At 38.6% G+C, this 25,129-nt stretch overlaps 1 protein-coding gene across 1 annotated transcript in view; it reads right to left on the reverse strand.

Annotated features, from left to right (window-relative positions):
* The window catches only part of SBF2 (SET binding factor 2), a 3,151,758-nt gene that overhangs the window by 1,560,269 nt on the left and 1,566,360 nt on the right, over positions 1-25,129 (reverse strand). The window contains exon 10 of the mRNA XM_044058929.1: positions 19,945-19,973. Within this exon, the coding sequence (XP_043914864.1) occupies positions 19,945-19,973 (29 nt within the window). The remainder of the gene's footprint in view (positions 1-19,944; positions 19,974-25,129) is intronic.

Raw genomic sequence — 25,129 nt, forward strand, 5'->3', positions numbered from 1 at the left:
GGGGCCTCTGGCTGGTCAGTTATGTCTGATTCATCAGCAGAATCATCAGAGGACACTGGCTCAGGGGGCTCTGTCCTAGGTCTCTTCTCTGGGGGCTGATTTAGCCCTGGCGAAGGCCTTAATGGACATGGCTGCTGGAGGCCTAGCAGCACCACGTGCTGGGGTAGAGACATCCAAAGGGATGGTATCTGACAAGTCAGTGGTAGCCACCGTAGTGGATAAAAATTCTGAGGCCAATTCAGGAGTTGTAGCAGGGGCCTCAGCTGTGGGTATAGATTCGGCTGTACCCTGATCAGTTTTTTGCTTAAGCATGGTTTCGGCCGAAACCACGGACGTGTCGGTCTTTTTTTGGCAGAAAGTGTTGTCGGAGGATCACGCAAAGTCAGAACCTGTTCTGCGAACTCCGACCGCGCTCGTCGGTTGAAAGAAGCGCAGGCTGAACAGGCTGCTACGGCTGGGCCTAAACAAGGCAGACAGTAAGAATGGAAATCTTTATGAGGTATTTGTTTCCCACAGGTTAAACAATTATTAACTTTTTCTGACATCGGCTGAGGCAAGAAAGAGTCCCAACGGGTACTTAGCTTCAAGTAGTATTCGTAGAAGTAATCTCTGGATCCGACCGACCGGCACTTGCGAACAGCTTCTGCTCAAGAAAGACTGAGGAAAATGGCGTCGGCTGATGCCTTTATACCGAAGACCAACAGAGATGGAGAAGAGCGACATCAGCGGACCCGGACTTTGGAATCCGGCCGACTGACGGGCTGCCTGACGACAGGACAACCCAGCTGTGATGACTGCAGATGCATCCATGAAGGACATCTGTTAACTTCCTACAATAACATCGTTAGATTTGCAACATGAGCCCACCATTGCATAAATATAAAGCAGCTTGGATGACTGGAACTACAAAACATGATTAAATTCCATCAACTAACCATTGTCCATAAAACTCTCTATAAACCTTCCAGCACTCCTATTCTATCTCCCCTCATCACTCCATATACAAATCTGAAATCCCTACGTTCCTCACACAAAAATCTTCTACACACCTCTAAATCTAACAACAAGGCTGGTGAATCTCTCTTCTCTAATGCTGTTGGAAAAACCTGGAATCTTCTCCCCAGTGACCTTTCCTCTCTTCCCTCTTTATCACTCTTCAAAAACAGACTGAAACTCTACCTTAGAACACACTGGTTGTGCCCCTGTACTAAACCTGACTAGGCATCTATCCATCTGATTAAACTTAGCTCTGCCTAACCCAGACTACTAATGAACTATTATATATTCCTTTTACCTACAAATACAGATTGCCTCCTAAACTACACTGTGTCCAGCCTCTGTAAATACTTCCTATTGAAAATTTTTTTATTTTTATATAATTAACCTGTCTTCTCTTTTGACTTTAGTCCTTCTTTTTATGTATTATACCTGCATATTGTATAGTATAAGCATTCTTGCACTATAAGTATTTTGTTTTTGTCCTTACAGAATTTTCTGTTGTAACCTGTAATATGCATTGTGGGCGGCCACGGTGGTGCAGTGGTTAGCATTGTCACCTCACAGCAAGAGGTTCTCCGGTTCAATCCTTGGCTGGGGTGCCTTCTTTGTGGAGTCTGCATGTCCTCCCTGTGGTCATGTGGGTTTCCTCCAGGTGCTCCGGTTTCTTCCCACATCCGAAAAACATGCAGTAGGTGGATTGGACACTCTAAATTGGCCCTAGGTGTGAGTGTGTGCATGTGTGTGCCTTCTGTGGAAGGTTGGGCGCCGGGCTGGCAACTCGACACTGTAAAACTCCACTGCCAATCATGAGTGGACAGGTGATCCACTGTGGCGACCCCTAACAGGGAAAAGCCGAAAGAAGAAGAAGAAGAACCTGTAATATGCATTGTATACAATGAATGTGGCTATTTAGTCATTTTTTTTTCTGTTGTACCTGGAATCTGCATTGTTTATTATGAATATTTTTATTTAGTCATTTTTTGTTTATTGATTACTAAGTTTTTCATTTATCTGTCTTGGAGCTTATCTCCCCGGGCCTCTACTGAAAATGGACATGTATCCAGTTAGACTAGCCCGGTCAACAAATGTAAAATAAATAAATAAATAAAGGACGAAAGCAATCTTTGTTAACAACAGGTTATGAAAATAGAAATTGATTTTTATATGCAAAATGTATATGTATATATATATTTATATATATATTTTTGATTGCCAAATGAACTAAGGTTGATATATTTCCAGCCATGTAGTATATTGTCTTGGATAAAAATCACAGACTTAATAATTTGGTTAAATAAGAGATACCACATCATTAAAATTTAATTATTTAAAGTACATAAGGGTTATATATTATTATGACAGCTACTAGGTAGGGCAGGACCAACTTGAATGTCACACTGATGGGGGAAGGGATGTGAATTTAACATGTGTACCAATAACACTGTTTTACAGCACAATAAACCACTCCCATGCCTGATAAAAAGTATATATATATATATATTTTGAAAGCTTTTGAGGAAATTATTACTCTATTTTTGTTTTACCTGGATCGCTTGTCTGTGTACTTAATAAAGGATTTTCAACTGGAAACAGACTGCCTGCCTTGCTTGGATTATTTTTAAATACTTAGTAATGCTGTACAATTATACATTTTCTATTATTACTTTTTGTTTTGTTTTGACTTAAGATGAGTTTACGTTCGCTACTTCTACTACTATTGCCTGAGCTGATTAATATACAGTGATTAACTAGAAATATATGGACTGAAAATCTTCCACACAGAGAAGTTTCTTGCACTGTTTTGTTTATCTTTTAATTCTTTTTTTATAAGACCCGCTGCTCCTACTACTATTGGAACTGTCTGGGTATCATTCTTCCACATGGCTCTCATTTCTGCCTGCAGATGCAGGTATTTTATGACTTTGTGTCTCTGTCTATGCAAGACACTGTAGTCACTGGGTGTGGCAATTTCAATGATCAATGCTACTTTTGTCTTCTTTTCTTGGACCACTATATCTGGTTTTCTAGCATCCATCTTTTGAACTGCTGGTATTGAGTGATCCCATGTGATATAAACATCATTATTTTCTATGATTCTTTGTGGCTCATACTTCCAGTGTTTTTCAGTCACTTCGATACCATAATGTTTGCACAATCTCCAGTGTAACAGCCTCGCCACATTATTATGCCTTTCACTATACAGTCTCTCTGCCATTAGTGCATCGTAACCAGCAATGTGTGTGACTGCTTCTAATTCGGTTTTAAAAAACAGACATATATCTGTTTCTCCCACATGTTCAATGGACTTTGAAAACCAGCATGTACGTAGCCTACTATCTTGGGCTGCCAATATAAACCTTTCATTTCTTGATTTGAATTCACCTCTCCTTAAGCGTTCCTGCTTTCGCTCTGATCAACATGAGGCTCTTCCAGAAGTTTTCTATACTTGCAACTATACGTATGTTTTTTCCACATTTCTTGCCTTCTCATCTGGTCCTTCATCTTATATTCTTTCTTTTGTTTTTTCACACATTCAGTTGCTGCCTGGTTTTTATCCACTTCTGGTTTGATTTCCATTCCTGCTTGATGTCGACATGCTTCTGCTAAATTAAGCAGAGATGTCCTCTTAGATTTACTCTCCTCATGTTTCAAAACTTTCACTACATTTGGATCTGGTGAGGTCAGTAAATATGTGTGGAGTCCCATGATTGCAGATCTATCCATGTAATCAGTTTCAAGGAGGCCCTTCCCTGCTTCGGAATGGGCAATATATAATATTGGTATACATTCATTTTTATAAATCATTTGGCAAGCATGAAGATCCTTCTTGTTTTAACATCCATTCTATCTAACACTTTTTGGGGCCAGTCAATCACTCCAAAACTATACGTAAGGACAGGGAGAGCAAATTGATTTATAGCTTGGCTCTTGTTCCTAGATGTCAGTGCTGTTTTAAGGATTCATTTAAGTCTTCTAAAGTACTTCTTACTGAGTTTTATTCACATTTGTTCATGATTTATTGCTGATCCTTCAACAGTTCCCAAGAATTTATACACTCCCTCTTGCTCAAGTTCTTTTCTATCACATTCTTGTCCCAAACTGATGTTGTCCTGGTCCTGCAGTTTCCTTTTATAAAGGCTGCTTTTGCACATTTATCAAGACCAAATGATATTCCAATATCATCTGAAAAAGTTTTGACAACCTGCAGCTGTGCTTTCAGTTTCTCATCTGATGAGCTATACAGTTTTAAATCATTGACAAAGAGAAGATGAAAAGTCATTAGACTTTGTTGTTTTCTAGGAGCCAAATTGTAGCCATGGCCTAAACTGTTTAGGTCTGCCACTGTTTCATGGTTGCTGTAATGTAATCAATCAATGTGGGATATATCTTATATATTTTTAAGCACTCTTTTATCCATGAATGTGGGATACTATCAAATGCTTTTTTGTAGTCAAACCATGCCATACTTAGGTTCTTCCCCTTCTTACAATTCTCCACTATAACTTTGTTTAACAACAAATGATCCTTTGTTCCATATGACTTTCTTTTATTGCCCTTTTGTTCTACTGTCATAATTGAGTTTTCTTCTAAATGACTATAAACTCTGTTGGGGTCAATTCCCGTGTACAGTTTATAGATTGTTGGAAGACAAGATATTGGTCTATAATTTTTGGGGTAGCGTGCAGGTTCACTCAAGTAAGAGCACTGTTTTTCCTGCTATTAACCAGTGTGGTGTGTGTTCGGGGTGCACAAATAAAATAGGTCTTACTCATGGCTAAATCCTTGTGCAAAGAAGTTAATACTTTAAGCCAAAAGTTAGGTACTGCATCTGGGCCTGGGGTTTTCCAGTTAGAGGCTTTTCTCAACTTTGTTTCAGTCTCTCTGGCTATTTCATTCAATTTCATATCCTGTACCTTTAAACTTGTTATTCTTTCTTTTTCTTCTTCTATCCATTTAGCATCTTTGTTATGTTCCACGGAATCTTCATAGATACTTCTCCAAAATGTATCTACTTTCTCTTTTTTTGGCGGTCTTTCAATTCTTTTGACCTTATTTCCCAATTCTCTATAAAACTTTTTTGGGTCATCAATAAATTGCTTATTTTGTGCTTTTCCCTTATATCTGTCTTCGTATCTTCTAAGTCTTTCCGCCTATTTTGAAATTTTTAGTTTATCTCCAATAGGGCATAATAGATCTTGTTCTGTTCTAATACTGTACATTGCTTTTATCACATCTATCTTTCTTAGTATTTTTGTTGATCTGTTCCCTCTTCTATAGTCTTCTAACAGTGACACTTCTTGTCTTAACTGCTTTATAGTTTTCTCTATTCAATATTACCATGATGGTATTTGCTTTCTCCCCTCTTTTCCCTCGCTATCCTGTGTTAGAACTTTTATCACTTATTAATTTTGCTGCACAGTAATATATTCTGTTTACTTCTGTTACATCTCATGGATCTCTATGGACAGTCCTAAGTAATGTGTTCATTTCTTTTATCAAGCTTCTGACTTTGGGGGGTTTATTAACCTTCTGCAGTCTATTTCTCTCATTGATCTTGATATATCTGTCTTTGTCTATTAAATCAAGCAACTCTTCTCAACTCCTTTTCTTCCATACTGAGGGTATATCCCTTGTTTTCCATTTCCTGCGGGCATTCTATAGAAAGTTCTATGGCATCTTCTTGTGGCACATTCTCTTCAATTGCATCCTGCGCCATCTATTGTTCTGTCATATGGGAACTCACATGGGCTATCACTCCCCAACATTGACTGCATCAGATTTTCCACAGTTTCCTGTTCCTTTCCTTGCTGTCTAGCTTCAAATGAATGTTTACACTGGTTTCCTGTGGAAGATTCCAAAATATCTTGATATGGCACCTGACCAATTGCTTCCTGTTCCACTGGTTTCCCCTTAATTTGGATATCTATTGCTCTATCCTGTTGTGGTGCTTTCTGTATTCAATTTACTACACAGAATTCTTCTCTTTGCAGCTGTTCCATAACTTCAATTTCTATTTCTTTGACTTCTCCATTACTAATCTCTTTTTCTACTTTTCCTCTTAGTCTTCTTATTTTTTGTATTGAAAAGTTTTCCTTATCCAGATTCTTTTCCCTATATTTTTCTTCAAATATCTTTGGTGCTGCTCTTTTTGTATTGGTTCATTTTTGCTTTCTCCTTTGCATAAATATTACACCACATTAAATCTCTTTTCCTTTCCCCTGTCCATATTTCTTCTTCAGATGTCTCCTGATCTTCTTGCTTTTCCTTATTCTGGGGACTCACTCCATCATGCTGTGATGTAGTCTGTTTTTGACCTTCTACATTAAAGCCTTCACTTCGCAGGCATTCAATAACTTCAACTTCTATTTCTTTAACTTCTGCTTTACTAATCATCTTTCCTGCATTACCTCTTTGTGCTATTAATATTTTATTGTGAAATTTTCCATATCTGGATGCCTTTGCCTGTATTTCTCTTCAAATATCTTTCAGACTGCCTTCTCTTTATTAGTTAACTTGGCTATCTCCTTTGCATAAATATTGCACCATATCAAATTCTCTCTTTCCCATGTCCATATTTCTTTTTTATATTTTTCAAATAACTGTAGGTTTTGTTGTTTATATTTTCTCACTTCCTCAGATGCTTCTTTTTCCAAACAGATCAACATTTCTTGATATATATCCTGTTTTCCAAACAATCTGTTGTATTAATGAATGCAAACTTTTATTTGACACTTCTGACAGTTTTTCCTGAGGAAGTATTTTTCTTTCCTCTAATTTCTCTCCTAATCATTTCATATATCTTGTATCTGGAAGTTCTGGGCTTTTTGCATAATAGTAACAATACATAATTTCTTTCTTATCCTCAATAGTCCACTCTATCATCTTTATGGCTCTTCTTTGGCCAATCAGTTTTTGTCGTTTTTGTGGACTGCTACTTCCTTCTACAACAGGGGGGGCCATCCTCCTCCTGAGCCTGGCCTGGCCCCATTATAGGAATGTTTCTGTATTTTGAGGATTCTACACTGTCGTTTTTTCCAGTCCTGGCACCAGTGCACCTACCAGGATTGGGCACTTTTATCCTGGGTCTTGTGCACCCAGCTACCTTTTTCTTATTTTTAATTTACTTCTGTCCATGATATATGCTATATAAATACAGTCTATATATCAGTGTCGCCTTGGTGAGATTTTTGTGAAATACAGGGTCCACCTCGCAATGGTACTAACGAAGACTTGAGGATGAATTCAGTTTCAGCACTACTACTCTCCATTGCTTGCTGACTTTTCATGTCTCCATCAGGACCCTTCACATCACAGCATGGGTTACCAGATGGCACTTAACGTGCGTGTATCTAGGTCATTTTTCACAGATCTACATCAACTGTATTGGAATGCAAAAGGTAAATGAACTTGATAGCCCTTATAAACAGTTACAAACTAAACAAAGTACATGCTGACATTTACAAAATGGTGTCCACATTACTCAATACAGCACTACAGAATTATTAACATTGATTTCATTCAAGGATCACATTTATAGGTCAACAAAACCAGTACATCTCAGGCAACATTGCCACTACTGTTCTAAGCTGTTTCTTTGCATAAGGTCGTAATGAATTACCTACATCTGCATATTTAGTTTTTGAATATGCAGCTCATGGTGAGAATGTTCAGTACATTTCCTTCTGAAACTCATCAAAATAATGACAGTCCATGCCCTGTAGTAAAACGAATTAATAACATAAAAACTGGACTATATGAAACATTTCGGTTTTAGTCCTGACACTGCTCCATACAGCCTCTACTGCAAGTTGCATTTTTGTAATACTGCAGGCTAAACAACTGCAGATTGATAGGGGGGGTGTAACTACTCCTATAAAGACTCATCTTACATATCCTAGGCTGCTTTTGGTTTCTTCATGCATTTAAATTCACTGCACAGGCATCTTAAAATTTAAAATCATTGCTACTTTCCATCTCCACCTTTGGAAAAGGATATGTTTTTACCAAGTCACCTGCTTGTACCACTTTTTGAAACTACACTTAAACAATAACTAGATCATTTAATTTTCTTAAGTACACAGTAATAGGTGAAACCAATGATTATAAAAAATGAGATGGTAACATTTGGTCTGCTTACTTCTTTTAAGTCTATCTGTCCTTAAGTTTGGTGCTTCACAATCATCCTTGTGTTCAGATGACAGAGGAGTAAAAGTGCATAAGTGCAAATACAATTGTATGCAGAAGGAACAGTTTAACTTCCCAAATCCTACTTGTCTGAATGTTGGTTTGCCAAATTCAGAGGTAAATGCCATAAAGAAGCAAGACTTTTTTTCTCTGTGTGTGCATGTGTTTAAGTACATGCATATGCATCATTACTCTCCATAAACATTACACAGTCTACCAGGTAACATGTCCTCAGAACTGGTATATACATTTTAGGGGGACAAGAGGTTTTGTTTCCACCCAAGAACCACCTGTGTATTTTTGCTTTGTGTTTGCATTTGGTAAAGTGTATGTTTAGTGTGTTAGTTTCACTTTGTGTTTGCATTTGGTAAAGTGTATGTTTAGTGTATTAGTTTCACTGTACTGTGATTTAGGATGTCAGGCTTTGTGATAACAGCAGACAATCCATCAATGTTCCCCAAAAGAAAAAAAATACATTACAGGCATGAACAAACAAGCTATTCATAAAGTATTCAGTCTGTGCCATATATTGACATACTTAATTTTACCAAGTAGACAAGATTCAAGAATAGTAGCACTCTGGAATCCATCAATCTCTAGAATAAGTCTTTCCAAAGTAGCCTTCTGTGTTGTTCTAGTCTGGTTTCTGTTCCATCATGCTTCCTTTTAAATGCTTGCTTTTGTTAATTTTGTAGCTCCTAAAATAGCATGTGCTTTTAATCAGGTTTAACTCCTTATATAACCTCATTCTATGTGACAAAGGACAGGGATATACAATCTTGGAGTGTTTCACACCAGCAACAGCTGTACATCTCAGAAGGAAAGGCTACAGGACCCACTGCAACGAACACTAAGAAACATGACTACTGAGTTACTCACAGTTAGATGTACGTGGCATACAAAAGTGGCAGGCATTAACACTTGTGTAGTGTTATATCCTCATAACCACCAGCCAGGAAATTGGCTCCCTAAGGTTTAGAAGACACAATGAGCAAAAACAATAGAGAAATTGCCTTTGCAAGTTGATCTAGATAATTAATCACAGCAGTGATGATGCTTATTGAAAACTAAAATGTTTCTTCAATTATGTCACAAAATAAGTACATGCCATGAATTAAAACCTAACTAGACATATGTTGGAAATTCACAACTCACATTCCAAAATCAACCTCTTGAGCATAAGAACTAATAAGTACAACCATATTATCCAGATCTATGATAAAATGTTGTTATTCTAGCAAATAAGCTAAAGCACAGGCCTCCTTTGACCGTGCCATGACCTCTCCTTAGCATGCTTCTTAATTAAAATAAGTATGCAGAGGTATGCACTTATTTTGAGTGTTTTTCCATTACGTAAGTTTTAATTCTTCCTTTTGCAGTAACAAAGCTATGTATTATCATTTATTTATTTGTTTTTGTTGACAGGAAATGGAAGGCTAGGAAATGTTTTTTCCTCTTTTTGGCCTCATTTGACATTTGGTGGAGGCAGGGAGAGAAGCTGCAAAAGATACTAAACCAAGAAAAGTGACTGCTAAGTTTTTAAAGGACTGCAGAAATGTTGGCCAGCACATTAGTGAAATGACCCTATAATTGCAGACAAATGCTGTGAAACAGCTGACATCTACCTTAGTCTCCAAAACAAGTCCTACAACCTTAGGTTAAACCCTTATCAATAGATATCATCTCAAAACTGTATTGCCAGACAAAAAGCATGACAAAAGGAACTGTTATCTTATCATTCAGTATCATCACCCTTTGCAGTCCCTAATGAGCCCAGGAAGAGTCAAATGACACACCAATACAGTTCTAAGTCTAGCCAACCCCATACACATTGAAGAACTGGAGTATAAAATAAAAAAGCTGCAGACACCAGCTAAGCAGAATCCAATCACATTTTTTGGAAAGTAAATTTAGTTGCATATTCTATGTTAATTTATACTGTTTTATATTATTTTTGTTCATTGTCTTCTTAAATATTTACATGTTTCTAATTTGCTGAAACTGTACAAACTGTAATATTGCCTGTATCTTCACTTTTGGTATGGGAGTAAAGTGCATAGGCATTACATTGTGGAAAAATTTAAAAGTCTGATTTTCTCTGACAAGTTTTCCACATTTAGAAATTAATTGCAAAAATACTACCACTGCCACCGCACAAAATGATAGATAAATGTGAAAACATGAAGAAAAAAAGAATACCCAAGTAAGTATTTTACTAAATGGAGGGTCACAGAACATGAAAAACATTATTTTTCTCCACTGAAGCTAGTCCACGGTATCTGGAATCTTGCCTAGAAAGTCGGTAAAAAAAATAAAAGGCATGAAAAGTGCATCATAAAATTCTCCCAGATTTTTTTTCTTGCTTATCTTCTCCTTTTGAGAACTAAACATAGAAAAACTTCTCTATACAGATTTACACTATTAGAGGGTTAAGTCCAACTGCACCTGAGGATAACAAAGCTGTAAAAAAATGCAAGGATCAGAGATAAGAAATACAAGCTGCAGAGAATGTTTCAGTAGTCCTAACACGTGGTCTACAAGTGACGTTCATCTCCTTACACATAGTCTTCACATAAACATATGGTTCAATGGCACCCAGTCATGGTCTTCAAACAGACACAGAAAGATAAGTTTGAATTCCAAAAATCCATTAATAGATGTAGTTTTGGTAAACAGTAACAGACCCTCCTCTAATAAAGAAGGCCCAAGTCTCTTAATGACCACCTCCCACAGCTTTTTCTTGAATAAAGGCAGTTACCAAATCTGGAGATTAAAAGTCACCCCAAAGAAAACGGCTTCTTCCTGACTACCTTACCTATAAGACTCAACAACCACGAGACCTTTGAAGATGTAGGATCTGACATTGCAATTAGCCAGTTAGAACAAATCACTGCAGCCACAGTCCAGAAGCAAGTCTAGAGAATTGACATCAAGCACAAAACTGCTGAGTGGAGACACCTGTTAAGTACTGGCTACCCCCATCTGCGTATGCAAACGGCTGATAAGGATAACCTCTTCTGCTCTCACAGCTTCTCAAGAATATAGATGGACAACAGATGGACATGGTCTGAAGTAAGGAGGCCTGACTTGTCTGTCTAGTAACGGTAGGCACACGGAAGCAACAGTTCATCAAAAGACATCTGCATCTTACAAACTTAAGTATTTCTGTGTAGTACCAGCCTCAGTCACCTCCAATGCCTTCAATGTTCCCTATACAGGACAGAAACCTATAAAACAGCTAGTGAATGGTAGCCATGTGGTTAACAGCTGCTTTCATTCTTTCAGCTCACAAGGGCCACTTGTCTTTCAACTGGTACTTGTCCTCTGCCAAGGAGAGGAGGTCATACCTTTGGTGCAAGGAGCAAAAACACACCTTAGGATAACCCCATCAATCCCCACTTCCCAAGTCAAAAGCTACCTGCACTACAGAACTCAAGCAGTTAATTGGGAACAGCCAGATGACGTCCTGCTCCATCTGCTCATTGTTCACAGGTGGTCTGTATGGGGTCCCCCTCTTTTTTATGCATCTTAATAACATACATTTGAACTGTATCCCTGCCTCTTTCTCTGATGTATTCTGCTGTTTGTGTCTCACAGGCCCAAATATCTCTGCATCTGTGGTTTAATGAAGTTACAAATAGCTCTCTGACTTTGACCTTCACCTCAGTATTTTTAAAATATGATCCATGTTGCTTTCTTTGGTCCATTGAGGTTGCGACAGATTCCCAGTTCAATATCAGTTCAACTTCTGCCTTATGTTGCTGCAAACATAAAAGTCTGGGTGTAACACTGGGCCCACTGTTTAACACACCTCTATCCAGATGTCAACACAGCATTGATGAATTTGTTTCAGTTTTACTCTATGAAAATGTGGTCTCTAACTATTGATTTATAACTCAGTCAGTGCCTGAACCTAGTTACAGCAGACTTAAAGTTTGCCTCCATCTCAAGTAAGTAACCTCTCACTGTTCTACTCTGTATTTTCCAGAATGATTAGAATTTTAGATTTATCTTTCACTGGTCAAAATCCTACATGTTCAAAATCTTCTCTGTTCAATATTGTCCCTCCTTCTCGCACACTGTCTTTCTACAATTTTCATCAGATATAAAGGGCATCTAACAGGTTACTGTACTTTCACTAATAAGCAAACTGCATTATTGCTAAATCTTTTGCTATTTATTGCTTGTGTTTTGTGGCATACTGATAGCTAACAAAAGGTTTGCAGAGTGTACGCTTTTCCAGTATGCAGATCCGGCAAGACTGAATTGGGACAGAAAAAAGGATTCAGCCTTCAGTTATTTGGGTCATACCTGATTTCAGCAAAAGAAAATACATGCACGGACATGAGCAGCCTTTTAAATAATATTAGAAAGTCTCTTTTGAACTTGGCAACATATAATCCAGCTCCTGATGTGGCAAAATATCTCAGAATAATGAAGAGAGCTTTTCCAGCATTTACAGAAAATGAACAGTAATTTTAACAATTTAGAGAAACCTCAGTAACCCAGAAAGTAATTAAGTTCAATTACATTTGCTAACCAGAGCGGCATACTGATGACTCTTGTTGATTTTCAGGCACAGCCCAGTTGAATAACATTCACAATATAATTTAGAATTAGCTTATCATTAATACAGTCACACAAGAGCAGAGGATTACCAAATCACCACCTTGTGATGAAACTGCATGTCAGAGTGACCAGAACACAATTATACACTGCCATCTCATCTGAGAAACCGTTATTGAAATAGTGTGACACTGGTGAAGCTTGTGTGAAATGTGACTCAAATTCAGTGAATACTAAGTTGTGAAAAATGTCCTGAGTTACATAAGTAAACATTGCTTGGAGGTGCTGTAACTAGTCTGTTTGATAATGACTAAGAAAATAATAGTGTTTACTTAACTATTTTATTTATTTTTATTTTATTTTACATTTGTTAACCGGGAGGATCCGACTGGATACATGTCCATTTTCAGCGGAGGCCCGGGGAGAAAAGCTCCAGACAAGACAATACAAACAAGTCACAAAAAACAAATATATATTAAATAATACAGGTAAGGTTTTAGTTTTATAAAAATCAAATCAAGATAAAGTTTGTGATTACTATATATTCAAGATATGATTCAGTAGATATACATGAGACCCTGAGTCTGGGAACAATGTAAGTTCAGAGAGATAGCTAGCTAGGGTTAGGACAGTAGCAGGTATGTGTTGACCGTAGATAAGAGTTTTAGTTTGGTCTTAAATAGACTTAAGGAGGGCAGTGAGGTAATATCAGGAGGAATTTTGTTCCAGATTCTCCCTACTGAGTTGGTAAGAAGAGAGTCTCCGGCCGTGTTATTAGTTTTACAAGTTTGGATAAGGAGGCTGGATGACCTCAGTGTTAGATAATTTTTGAGTGAGGGAGAGTAGTCAGGGTTGTAAATTATTTTATGGGCAAGGACTAGAAGGTTATACGAAATATGTTTTGGTAGCTCAAGCCAATTTAGCTGGATTAAATTGGTGCAGTGATGGGTTCTATATGGTAATCCAGTAACAAACCTAGCGATATGATTATAGCAGATAGTGAGTTTGTTCATGACTGTTTTATTAATATTCTGTAATAAGGGGGATGAGTGTGGAGAGAAGATGGGTTTGGACAATGGCTTGGTGCTTGGGGGGTCAAGAATCTATTTATTCTATATAGCGAGCCTAGTTTCTTATTGATGGATTTAATCATTAAGTTTATATGAGTGTCGAATTTTAGGTTATTGTCTATAGTTACCCCTAATAATTTTGTCGAGGGATCCGGAGAGATAATTGTCCCGTCCTTTGCTTGGATCGTAAATTTAAAGGGGCTTGACCTTTGTGTCGGTGAAAACAGCAACATTTTTGTTTTTTTTGGATTAAGTATCGACTAGAGAGCCAGTTTTCTATTTTACTGAAAGTGGTTTGGGTCATAGTTTGTAACTCTGTAGCAAATCAGCGTAGAATCATCTGCATATTGAATACAACTAGCATTTGATACAACTGTGTGCAAGTCATTAATGAAAATCGAGAATAGTAGCGGTCCTAAAATGGATCCTTGAGGGAGCCCCAGAGTATTGGGAAGTAAGTTAGATAGTTTATTCTGCCATTTTACTGCTTGTTTTCTACCATTTAGATAGGAACTAAACCATTGAATAGAAGTGGTATCCAGACCAAATGAGTGTAGTGTATGAATTAATAGCTTGTGGTCCACCATGTCAAAGGCTTTGGACAGATCCAAGAATACTGCTGAGGAGATAATATTGTTATTGTGGTGGGTATTGATGGTATTGGAGAAGGCAAGAAGGGCAGAGGTGGTACTATGAAGAGGTCTGAAACCATGTTGAGTATCAGCCAGTAGGTGATTGGCAAGTAGGTGTTCCATAACCTGTTTCTGCACACATTTTTCCATTATTTTAGATAGGGGGGAGAGTATAGATATGGGCCTGTAGTTAGAGAGGTCTGTGGAACCCTCCTTTATGGAAGGAATAACATAGGATACCTTCCAGATGTCAGGGATTTTGGCCTCTGTGTGCGGTTAATGAGTATTGACACAGGAAAGGCGATCGCTTCAGCTGCCTTTCGTGTAAGTATTCAGCTGGAAGTTGATCGGCTGACAGTGTGGTAGGTTTAAGTTTTATTAATTTACAAATGAATGATGTAGCTACAGGCTGAAAGGTAAATGGGGGTGTATTTTTATTGGTGGGAGTATCAAGGATATGAGAGTTATGTGGCAGTTGATTGGAGAGGGTTTGAATTGTCTCGGTGAAGAAGTGATTAAGCGACCAGGGTGAAGAGATGTTCAGTTTGCAGTTTCCAATAGTAATGCTTTTATCATGTATAATTAGTCTTTTGGTTTCATTCCTAAGTTGTCTGTAGGTAATTTGATCAAGAGGAATTTTAGTGGTTCGCCAAACAGACCATGCTTTATTTCTGAGATGCATTTTCTGCCTGGTTTCTTTAGAGAAGGACATCTCCTGTCTTAGTTATTTTCATGATAGTTAAGAATCTCCAGGAATTTTGTGTTGAAATACTGTACTGCTTCATCTAATGGTAAATATTTGAGTATTGTCCAGTTACAGGAATTTAATTCTAGTTGAAATTTGGTGGGGTCGAATTTTTTTTTATTTCTGACAGATCTTAGTGTGGAGTTCTTTGGGATAGTAATTTTGTGCTTAATTATGTAAGTGAGATGGTGATCACTAAGGCTATCTGGGAGGGAGCCAGCAGTATATTGGTTGGGATCACTATTAATAAGCATTCAATGCAGTATACTCTCTTTTTGGTTAGATTTGTCTATCCTGGTAGGAGTGCAAATGATTCTAATGATATGAGTGAAGGAGTATAGGTTTATATGAGTGGAAGGGGCTTGAGAGGAGCAGGAGGTCCAGTCTATATTAAAGTCCCCAAGAACTAAGGTTTCTTGAGGGAAGTGACTCGATAGCCAGTGCAGGGTAGCTTCAAGAGTTTCTATATTCTTACCTGGGGGAATATACACACAGATTATATAGATAAAATTTAGTTATGTTAATTTGTAGCCTGGAAATAAGGATCTCCACATTGTTAATCTGAGGTGGTTGAGTGACGTCGATAGAGACAGTTAGGTCAGATTTATAGAGAATGGCTACCCCACCTCCTTTTCTAGAGCTTCGGTCTCTCCTATGTATGTTATACCCGGGGATAAGTATTTCATTGTCCATAGTGGTTGGTTTTAGCCAAGTTTCAGTTAGGCACAAGATATCTGGGGAGAGGTCAACCATGACAGCATGAAGTTCATGTACCTTATTATTACTACTTCTAATGTTCAGATGGCAGGTGAAAAATTTTGTGGGGCGTGGACGTGCCATGATGGGATTAGCTTTATGGTCCTTGAAAAGGGATGAGTGTTGGAGAATATTGGCAGGACCAGGGTTAGGGTGTATGTCCCCATGTCTTAGTAAGTTTAGTCTTAATTTGGAGATGAGTTTCAGGAATTTATTCACTATTTTGTAGGACTGCTTTTGTTTAAGGTTAATATTATTTGAGGTGTAGGGGTATGGAAGTCCCCTGAGTATGATAAAAGTTTGGAAGAGTAGGTTCAGGGGTGTTGGACTCAGCCCTGGGAACTGTGATCCCTGAAAGAGTTTGGGTTTCATATAGAGTTGTAAGATAGGAGGTTATTAGGAGTGGTGCTAGTATATAATACCACATCTCTAGAGAATAGTTGGAGACGGTTCACAAGGATATACTTGCAGGTATTAGAGAGAGAATGGAATACTAAAGCTATGAGGGAGTGAATGATGAGTCGAGGGTGGGTAGTAAATGGAAGACTAGGCTATGAGGGTGTGACAGATGAGTCAGGGATGGAGAGTCATAGGATAAGAAGGGGTCACCTGTGATAAGGAGAGTGGTTAAGTAGAAGGCAAATGTGATTGGAGCTAAACCTGGTGGGTGTGGTTTTATGGTTATAAATCTAGAGGTAGTGGGGGGGGCAGGGAGGGGAAGTGAGCCTGCAAGAGGAGTAATTCAGCTGGGTAAATAGCCTGATTATCTCGAGAGATGTATATACATTTGTTTGAATCCAATTTTCTGTGATTTTTACCAGATTTCAAATGAATTTAGTTGTATTTGAGTTATAATACTCAAATAGAAGTAATTTAGGTGGATGCAAATTGATTCCCTGAAATTTAGGCAGTCGTGGATCCTTCACAGCAACTTCCAGCCTGAGCTAATAGTACTATTTAACCACCTTGATTTAAATATTAAAGGGCAGCTTCTTCCGATGGTTTCAGCTGGAGGGGTTTTTATTCAGCATACTATGGGGCTTGTTCACGAGGGAGCCACCTAGGAAAATGGAGGGAGGCCAAAAGGTGCATTAGACAGCAGAGAAATGATAAGAGATCATTATTGTCACCAGGACTTAGGAGCAGGTATATTATCACACAATAAAATAAGCACTGTTGATAACTATGGAGCCAGGAACAAATGAGACTTCTAGAGACTGCTTCTAGCTCAAATTTGCAGTCGCTAATAATTCAGTCGCTAACACATTAGCGGGTGCTTCTTGTTTCTATGCTTCGATAGTTTCTTGATGTTTAATTTGGATATACAAACGCATTCACAAACTGCTACAAGTAGAAAAAGGAACTTAATGATTAGACATGTCTCCATGTTCAAAATCATCAAAGTCAAAATCCCATACCACTTCCATGAAGCTATAGGTCCCCCTCCATGACCAGAGGAAACCCATACCATGTATTTAAACTTAATGAAAACACTAGTCATCCAACCTCATACCATATTCATGGGTGACTTTAATTACCCCACTATTAACAGGGAACCCTATATGACACTAAACATACAGGCACAGACATTCCTGGATTTTGCAAACACAACCTTCCTAGACCAAATTGTCAATACAGCAACCAGGGGTACAACAGTACTGGATCTGGTCCTCACTAATATGGGACAGTGCTGCACACTCTGTAGTGTAATGTTGCCCCTGGTCAGGTCAGACAGAAAAATGGTCTCTTTTGAAGTAAAAATAAAACCAGGACCCCCAAGCTAACACTGGAATATTCAGGAACTACTCTAAGCCTAACTTCCTGCTATTAAGTGATAACCTGACAAAATTTCAAGCCCCCATAAACCCTGGGAACACTGCTGCCTACGCAGAACTATTTGCAGAAACCCTAACATCGCCACAACAGTCAGAAAATTCTTCTGTGTGGCACAGCTCATCACTAAAGGCTTTTCATCCAGAAAAAAGGAGGTCATTGCCCCACTGTACTCATCCCTCATTAGACCCGCTATAGACTACAATGTCCCGTTTGGTATGTAACTCTCAAGACATCTGCAACAACTGGAAAGACCACAGAAATACCTCACTAAAAGAATCACAGGCCTAAAGCAGATGCCCTATACTGACCATCTAAAAAAACTCCAGCTGTACTCTGTCACATATCATCTACTCAGACGGGATCTCTGCTTAACATACAAGGCCATGTCAAACCTAGAGCTGTTGGACATGCTTCACTTATGGAAATCCCAATCACTCAGAGCCATATTCTCCATGGATATAAAGCTTGTCATCACAATGAACAAAACATGCCGGAGGGATAGGTTCCTCACCCAGAGACTCCCCAGACTCTGGAATAGACTGCCCATACATGTCAAGCAGAGTGCCTCTTTGGCCCTCTTCAAAAGGAACCTTGATGATTATAGGTTCACTGGTTCATAAGTAGGTACTAGGCTATCGGCCCAAGGGCCTACATAAGCCTAGCCAACAAGGTTCTCTGGTTTACGCCACCCAAGAAAGTTATTTTCCTGTGCCACTGTCAAGCAGAGACACAGAAGTGATCCCCGAGGTGTATTTCCTATTTCCCCATCCACTCAAGATTTTTCTTTAAGAGTGCTAATGAAGAACTTTATTTGACATAGATGGGTAGCCTGTTCCAGAGTATGGGAAGTCTCTGGGACAGCAATCTATCCCTCCAGCATGTCCTGTTTATTGTGGTGACAAGGTTTAGGTCCCTAGAGCATGTAGCTCAGAGGGATTGGGATTTCTTTAGGTGTAGCTTGTCCAACAGCTCTGGGTTTGACATAGCTTTTTATGTTAGGCAGAGATCACCTCAGAGTAGGTGATATGCTACAGAGTAAAGCTGGAGTTTTTTGAGGCGGTCAGTGTAGGGTATTTGTTTGAGGCCAGTAATCCTCTGTGGCCTTCCCAGCTGCTGCAGATGTCTTGTGAGGTACATTCCAAAAGGGGCGTTGTACTCTATAATGGGTCTAATGAGTGTCGAGTAGAGGAGAATGATGACCTATTTTTTCCTGGATGAAAATTGGATGGGAGATAGGAAATTCACCCAGGGGATCATGTCAGTAACCCTGCTAGACAGTGCTCCAGGGAAGTAAATATTGTGGGAAGAAATAGCCAGGGAAGTGTTATGGCTAGGCTTGTATAGGCCCCTAGGGCCGATAGCCTAGGACCAACCTATGAATCTATGTACAAGCATGTTAATAGCTGCATAGAGGCAGCTGTACACCCACCAGAAGGAAGTACAGAGCTATCTCAAAAAACAAGCCATCCTGGTGTAATCACAAAAATAAATAGGCTGCATCACAGAAGGAAGAAAATCATGGCAAAAAATAGGAGGTGCAGCACCCAACAGGATAAAATAATGTTGTCATTCGATGAATTAATATAAATCTGTCAGAGCTATGGACTAAAACTAAACGACAAGAAATGCATAATAGTATTCTTTGGGAATTTATCCACTCCTTGTAACTATCATATTGACAACAGACCCTCTTAGAGGTGAGCCAGTAGTCAAGGAAATTAGGGGCACACAGACAGTAATCTAGACCATCAGTTGTCTCCAGTAGTGAGGAAATCATTCTTTGCGCAACTTATAAGGAAGTCATTGTTCCACTGAAATCAGCATTCATCATACCGGTCAGTGACTACAATGCTCCCTTTAGTATGTACCTAACCAGGCATATCCAACAATTGAAACATCCACAGAGGGTCCTCACTAAAAGAATACAGGGTGTAAGTAGCATGCACTATTCAGACTGCCTCAACGCCCTATTCCTATGTTCTGTCTCCTACAAGCTGTTGAAGGGAGATCTATGTCTGGCATATAGGGCACTGTCAGAACCCTCTCTGATGGATCTCCTGCATATCTGCAAAACAAACACACCAGAATTACCAGTCTCTTGCCTGTGATATAAATAGGACCTGCTGGAGAGACAGGTATGCATCCCAGAGACTACCCAGACTCTGGAACAGGTTCCTCATCTGTCTGAAGCAGAGTTCCTCCCTAACTCGATTCAAATGTAACTTGGACAATTGGATGGGGAACAGGAAATTCATCTCTGGTTTGGCACCCATGTCTCTAATGGACACAGGCAGCCTGTAAATGGTTCATCCCCCAGGCCCCTGCTTGCAAAAGTTTCACCTCCCAAGCCCCTGCTTATACTTATCAAGGGTACCATAACTTGTCAGAGATTTGGGATGCATGGCAAGGCTTTAAAAGGCCCTTGTAGTTGTTAGCCTAATAAAGAATTATGAACAACATAAGGGCAGCAGTTCTGGTAGAAGAGGTTACAACTTGTAGTACTGGTACTGAGAGACAGAACAGTGAACAGCAATTTCAGAAGTAAGCTAACTAATATGCAGAAAATACTTTGCTGAAACAAAATACATCTCAATCTACTCAATGATTTGTGACTACTACTTGATTTGAGATGGATGCTCCCTGGGCGGGAAAAGCAAATTTACTTTTATCTAGATACTGACTATATCCATTTTCAAGACATTCAGTGTGGCTACAGTCTCATTTAACAGGATGGCAAATTTGGTTTACGGGGAAAACAGGAAGAAAGAACATCAGAGCAAGAGAGCAAGTGTTATCCAAGGAGTAAGACACGGTAAAGAATGGCTAGACAGGGGATTTAAAACACAATCATCCATCCTGCTCACAGGAGAAGTGAAGAAACAGTCCACGGATTCTCACAACTATTTTATTAAGCACTTTTTATCCATCCACAAGGACCTCATTAGAATAAAATTAGTAAGAAAATGAACCACTCCACCATGGCTGTATGTTAAAGAAAGAATCTAGGATGTCATTTGTGGAAGAGGGGTTACAGCAAGCAGGATATTTAAATGAGTGAAGAGAGAGCTGCTGCACTGAGAGGGGATAAAGGGAAACTGATGACCATGTCTACTCATGAAAATCCAAGAAGGCAAAATACTAATGAAAGTAACTAGACGCGTCTTACACTAACATTCTCCTATGACAATAAAGCAGTATGTAACATTATTAAGAAATACTGGCCAGTTTTAACTCAAGATGAGAGAATATGCCAGATAGTAGGAAACGAGCCAAAGTTCTCTTTTAAAAATAGGAAGAATTTGAAAAGACTGTTAGGCCATAAAGATGGTCACTCAAAGGAAAGAGTTATGAATAAAGTAGGTACTTATCGGTGTGACCACTGTTCCGTCTGCGATTTTATAGACTCTGGCAATGTTTTTATTCACCCTGTAACAGAGGTGGAATATAATTTTTCGTGAAGCTACTTGTCGAATACAGCATGTTGTTTACCTAGCAACTTGCAGGCATTGTCCTGCATATTATGTGGGTAAAACTGATCATCATTTTTCGTGAAGCTACTTACCGAACACATCATGTTTACCTAACAACCTGCACGCACTGTCCTGCATGTTATGTAGGTAAAACAGATCATCATTTTTAATGAATCTACTTGTCGAACGCAGCATGTTGTTTACGTAACAACCTGTAGGCATTGTCCTGCATATTATGTGGGTAAAACTGATCAGACACTGAAGAATAGAATTTTTGAGACACCAGAGGGACATACGAGATAAAGACCAACACAATGCTTTGGCATGTCACAATGTGGCTTTTTCTACTCACGGCTTTGTTTTCAAAGCAGTGGAGAGCACCATTGTAGGGATTAGAAGAGGTGATATTAAAAGCCTCACTGAAACCAATGAAGTTAAGAGGATAATTAATTTAAGGCCAGACCGCCCACCAGGACTTAATACTGTGGTTCCACTGAAATCTATCCTAAAAGGTAAACGGATTAGGATTGGCTGAAAGAAAGGAGTGTGTTAATTGAGTGGATCCATTGGATGTGAAATAAAGAGCGTTGGTGGCCTTTTTGAGTTTTGATTGGTTGTCTGCTTATATGAATGAAACTGAGCTCCAAGTTTGATATGATCTGAAGAAGGCATGGCCGAAAGCGCTTTTCTTTGGGAAGAATTCCTTTGGAGTGTCATCGTTTACTAGTATATTTTTATGTTCCTACAACAAACAAGGATTTTAACTTGAATAAAGGATTTTAACTGATGTTTTACAGCTGTGGTGGAGTTGTTCGTTTTCTTACTAGTTGCTTGTTTTCTTACTTCTCCTCTGGCAGCTACAAGGTACTTTCAGCATTTCATTGGAATAAAAGGTGAATGCATCCCTGCCATTTCTGTAGCAATCAGTACTAATCATGATAAAAAATCACTTGATACTATATAACCATGTGATACAAGCATTATAAAAACACTTTCAAAAATTACACTATTACTTAACTAAACTGAAAAAACAAACAAACATATTTTGTAATAAAAATGTAGCAAATCTAGCAGCCCACATATATAAAACACTGTTTAAACAACGATCAGTTAAACCTGGTTTATATGTGGCATTCGATTTTATTATGGTCAAGGATATGACATGTCCCTACTGTGTTCTGGTTACTTTAACTGTAACAGAAGTGACAGTCTATGTGGCCAAATGTCTTTCCTGTGAGACCTTCTACTTAGGAAAAACTGAATGGAGCTTATTTAAGAGAATTTATGAACACACATACAGTATAACAAAAAAGATATTAATAATGCCTTATATAAACATTTCATGCTTTATAAAAATGTCTACTTTTCATTTTAGAAAAGGTGAAAAGGCATTCCAGAGGATGGTGAGACACCTTGTGTTACGAAGAACTTATCTGGGAAATAAAATGTAATGTTTCTTCACTTTTCCAGTGACAATAGGATAGCTGGTAATTGTGTTTTGACAGTGATTTATTTTCACCAACAGCGTCTATAATACTGGTTTTGGTTGATAGATGGAGGATTTGCTGAGTGCCTATATTCTAGGGCTTAAAAGTGCGTCACAGAGATAGTCACACATACATTTTCATTTCATGCACTCTCTTTTAGAAAATGAAGCTTTGTTTACAGGTTTAACTTTCACAACATTACACAGAGCAAACAGAGGCACACCCATTAAGAAAGCAATGTAAATCTGAAATTAGATGATATGCTGAACAACTATATCACATGTTGGTTAATTTCATAAATGTGGTGAGAGCATCTCTAACTGAAATCCCAGTAAAGGATTCATGCATCTGTTTTTACTGTAGGCCCTTAAAACAGTCTACTTGAGATTCACAATCACTACAAGTTTGCCGTGATCATCAACCACCCTTTTTCTCAATTTTCTACATGATGTCAGTTTGTTGTATCAACTGTCCCCAACTCTGAGTTCAATGCCACCTTCCTACCTTCTTTGACACTTGACATACATGAATGTCGCAGGACTTCTCTCACACAATCCAAAAAGCTCTTTGCTTTCCTCTAACCTTCTTGTTCTCTTTCCCAAATCTTCATCACCAAATTGTTTTCTGATTTTCTGTGTTTGAACTGTCGTAATCTATTCTCTTTGACCTTCCCTGCATTGGAACTACTTTGGCTTCTGTTTGATGTCCTCATTTTTTCATCTGTCCCACCCACCTTAGGCATTTCATCTTCATCACATATAGTTTCCTCAAGTGCTCTGCCTTAACTGCCCATGTTTCTGTACCATGCAATAGATTGCACCATGGTGTTGTACACCTTACTTTTCAGCTTCTTTGACATTATTCTACTGTACATAACCATGACACACTGTGCTTTGACCTCCCCAACCAGATTTCCCTTCTCCTCAGCCCTCCCCCCACAAAATACTTGTTTCATTTGCAAGAGAAATACTGTCCTCTAAGAAAGAAGAGAGGAATTGGCAACACCAACACCATTATCGATGAATGTAACCAAGCCTTTATCCATAATAATAGGCCTGGCTGAAGAGGAAACCTCGACAATCAAATCATGACAAGCTATGCCTGTTAAAAAAAATCAAGGTAAACAACTACAGGTACAGCAAAATCACATTTCCTTAACTAATGTGAATTGTATGTTCTTGCAATACATGGGGATTCTAGAGAAAGACAGGCTGGCAGGAAGGGCCAAACATTCTCAGAGCTACCCTCTTAGTGTTAATAGCTCAAGAGCAGCTTAACAGTAGCAGTTAGCAGAAATAAATTTGCTCAATACATGTATCCCATTTCAGTGAGGGCAAAGAATCTTTCTTAGGCACACCTGGGAATAAACAGAAAGACTCTTTCATTCCCTAGAAACTGCCACTTCTGAGAAGTATTAGGTGTCAAAAAATAAATGACTGTCTTCATGAAATTCTGTCATTGGCTAATAGTATCTGTTAGCCTCCATTCAACATTGGTGTGACATGTAATAGGGAACACAGAAGTGTCTTCAAAAGGGATAGCTAGTCAATGGGATAAAATGAAAACGGAGTTTAAATATATGGTAGAAATAACATTGAAAGTGATGTGGTTAAGAAGTAATAGGAGTTCTCTGCAATGTCTGACACAGGTTAATATAATGCAGAATAAAGGGAATCTCCCGGAACAAGAGGAGACACAACTGCAGGGTGCTAAAGAGGAAATAAGGAGGCTCTAGAGAACATGAGTTAGTTTAGAAAGATTGCTGTTAAGCAACTATTTTTTGATAACTCCTGAGCACAAAATCTTTTAGCACAATGCCTTCAGCAACAGAAAGTAGAAAGGGGTTATCTCCAAACTGCAATTTTATAACACACTCACTCAAAATTTTGCTTTATTAAACAACAAATAGAATTGAATACAGTGGGGTACGTAATTACACAATTAAAACAATCGGGTGATTTCAAAAATGTCTGTGTGGAGAGAGGGGCATGGCTTGGAAGTGCCCAGAAGAAGCATAGCTATGATAGGCAAAGGAGGCAGTCATCCTGTGCACAATGTGCTAGGGGACACAATTAACAGATTCATTTTTTTGTTGTTCTTTTTTAAGTTTGTCTCAGTATATACAAGTGTGTGGCAGTAGAGAGGGTAAGGATGTTAGGACCTGGTGCTCTCCTTCATACAGGAAGACTGCCAGATCAGAGAAGGGACCATTATTTTTTTGGGCCTGAACTTGCCGTTGAGGGGCATTATGACTGCGGAGCATCATCAAATGCTAAATGAGCCAGCTAAAGCTCTGCTGCCCAGTGTCCAAGGTACACTTATTCTGCCACTGTCTGAATAATTATCCATTTCTTTTATTTAACTGACCCTCTTAACACCTTTC

This window comes from Protopterus annectens, chromosome 17.part0 (genome assembly GCF_019279795.1).
Source record: "Protopterus annectens isolate FY-2018-M chromosome 17.part0, PAN1.0, whole genome shotgun sequence".
Taxonomy (NCBI): Eukaryota; Metazoa; Chordata; order Ceratodontiformes; family Protopteridae; genus Protopterus; species Protopterus annectens.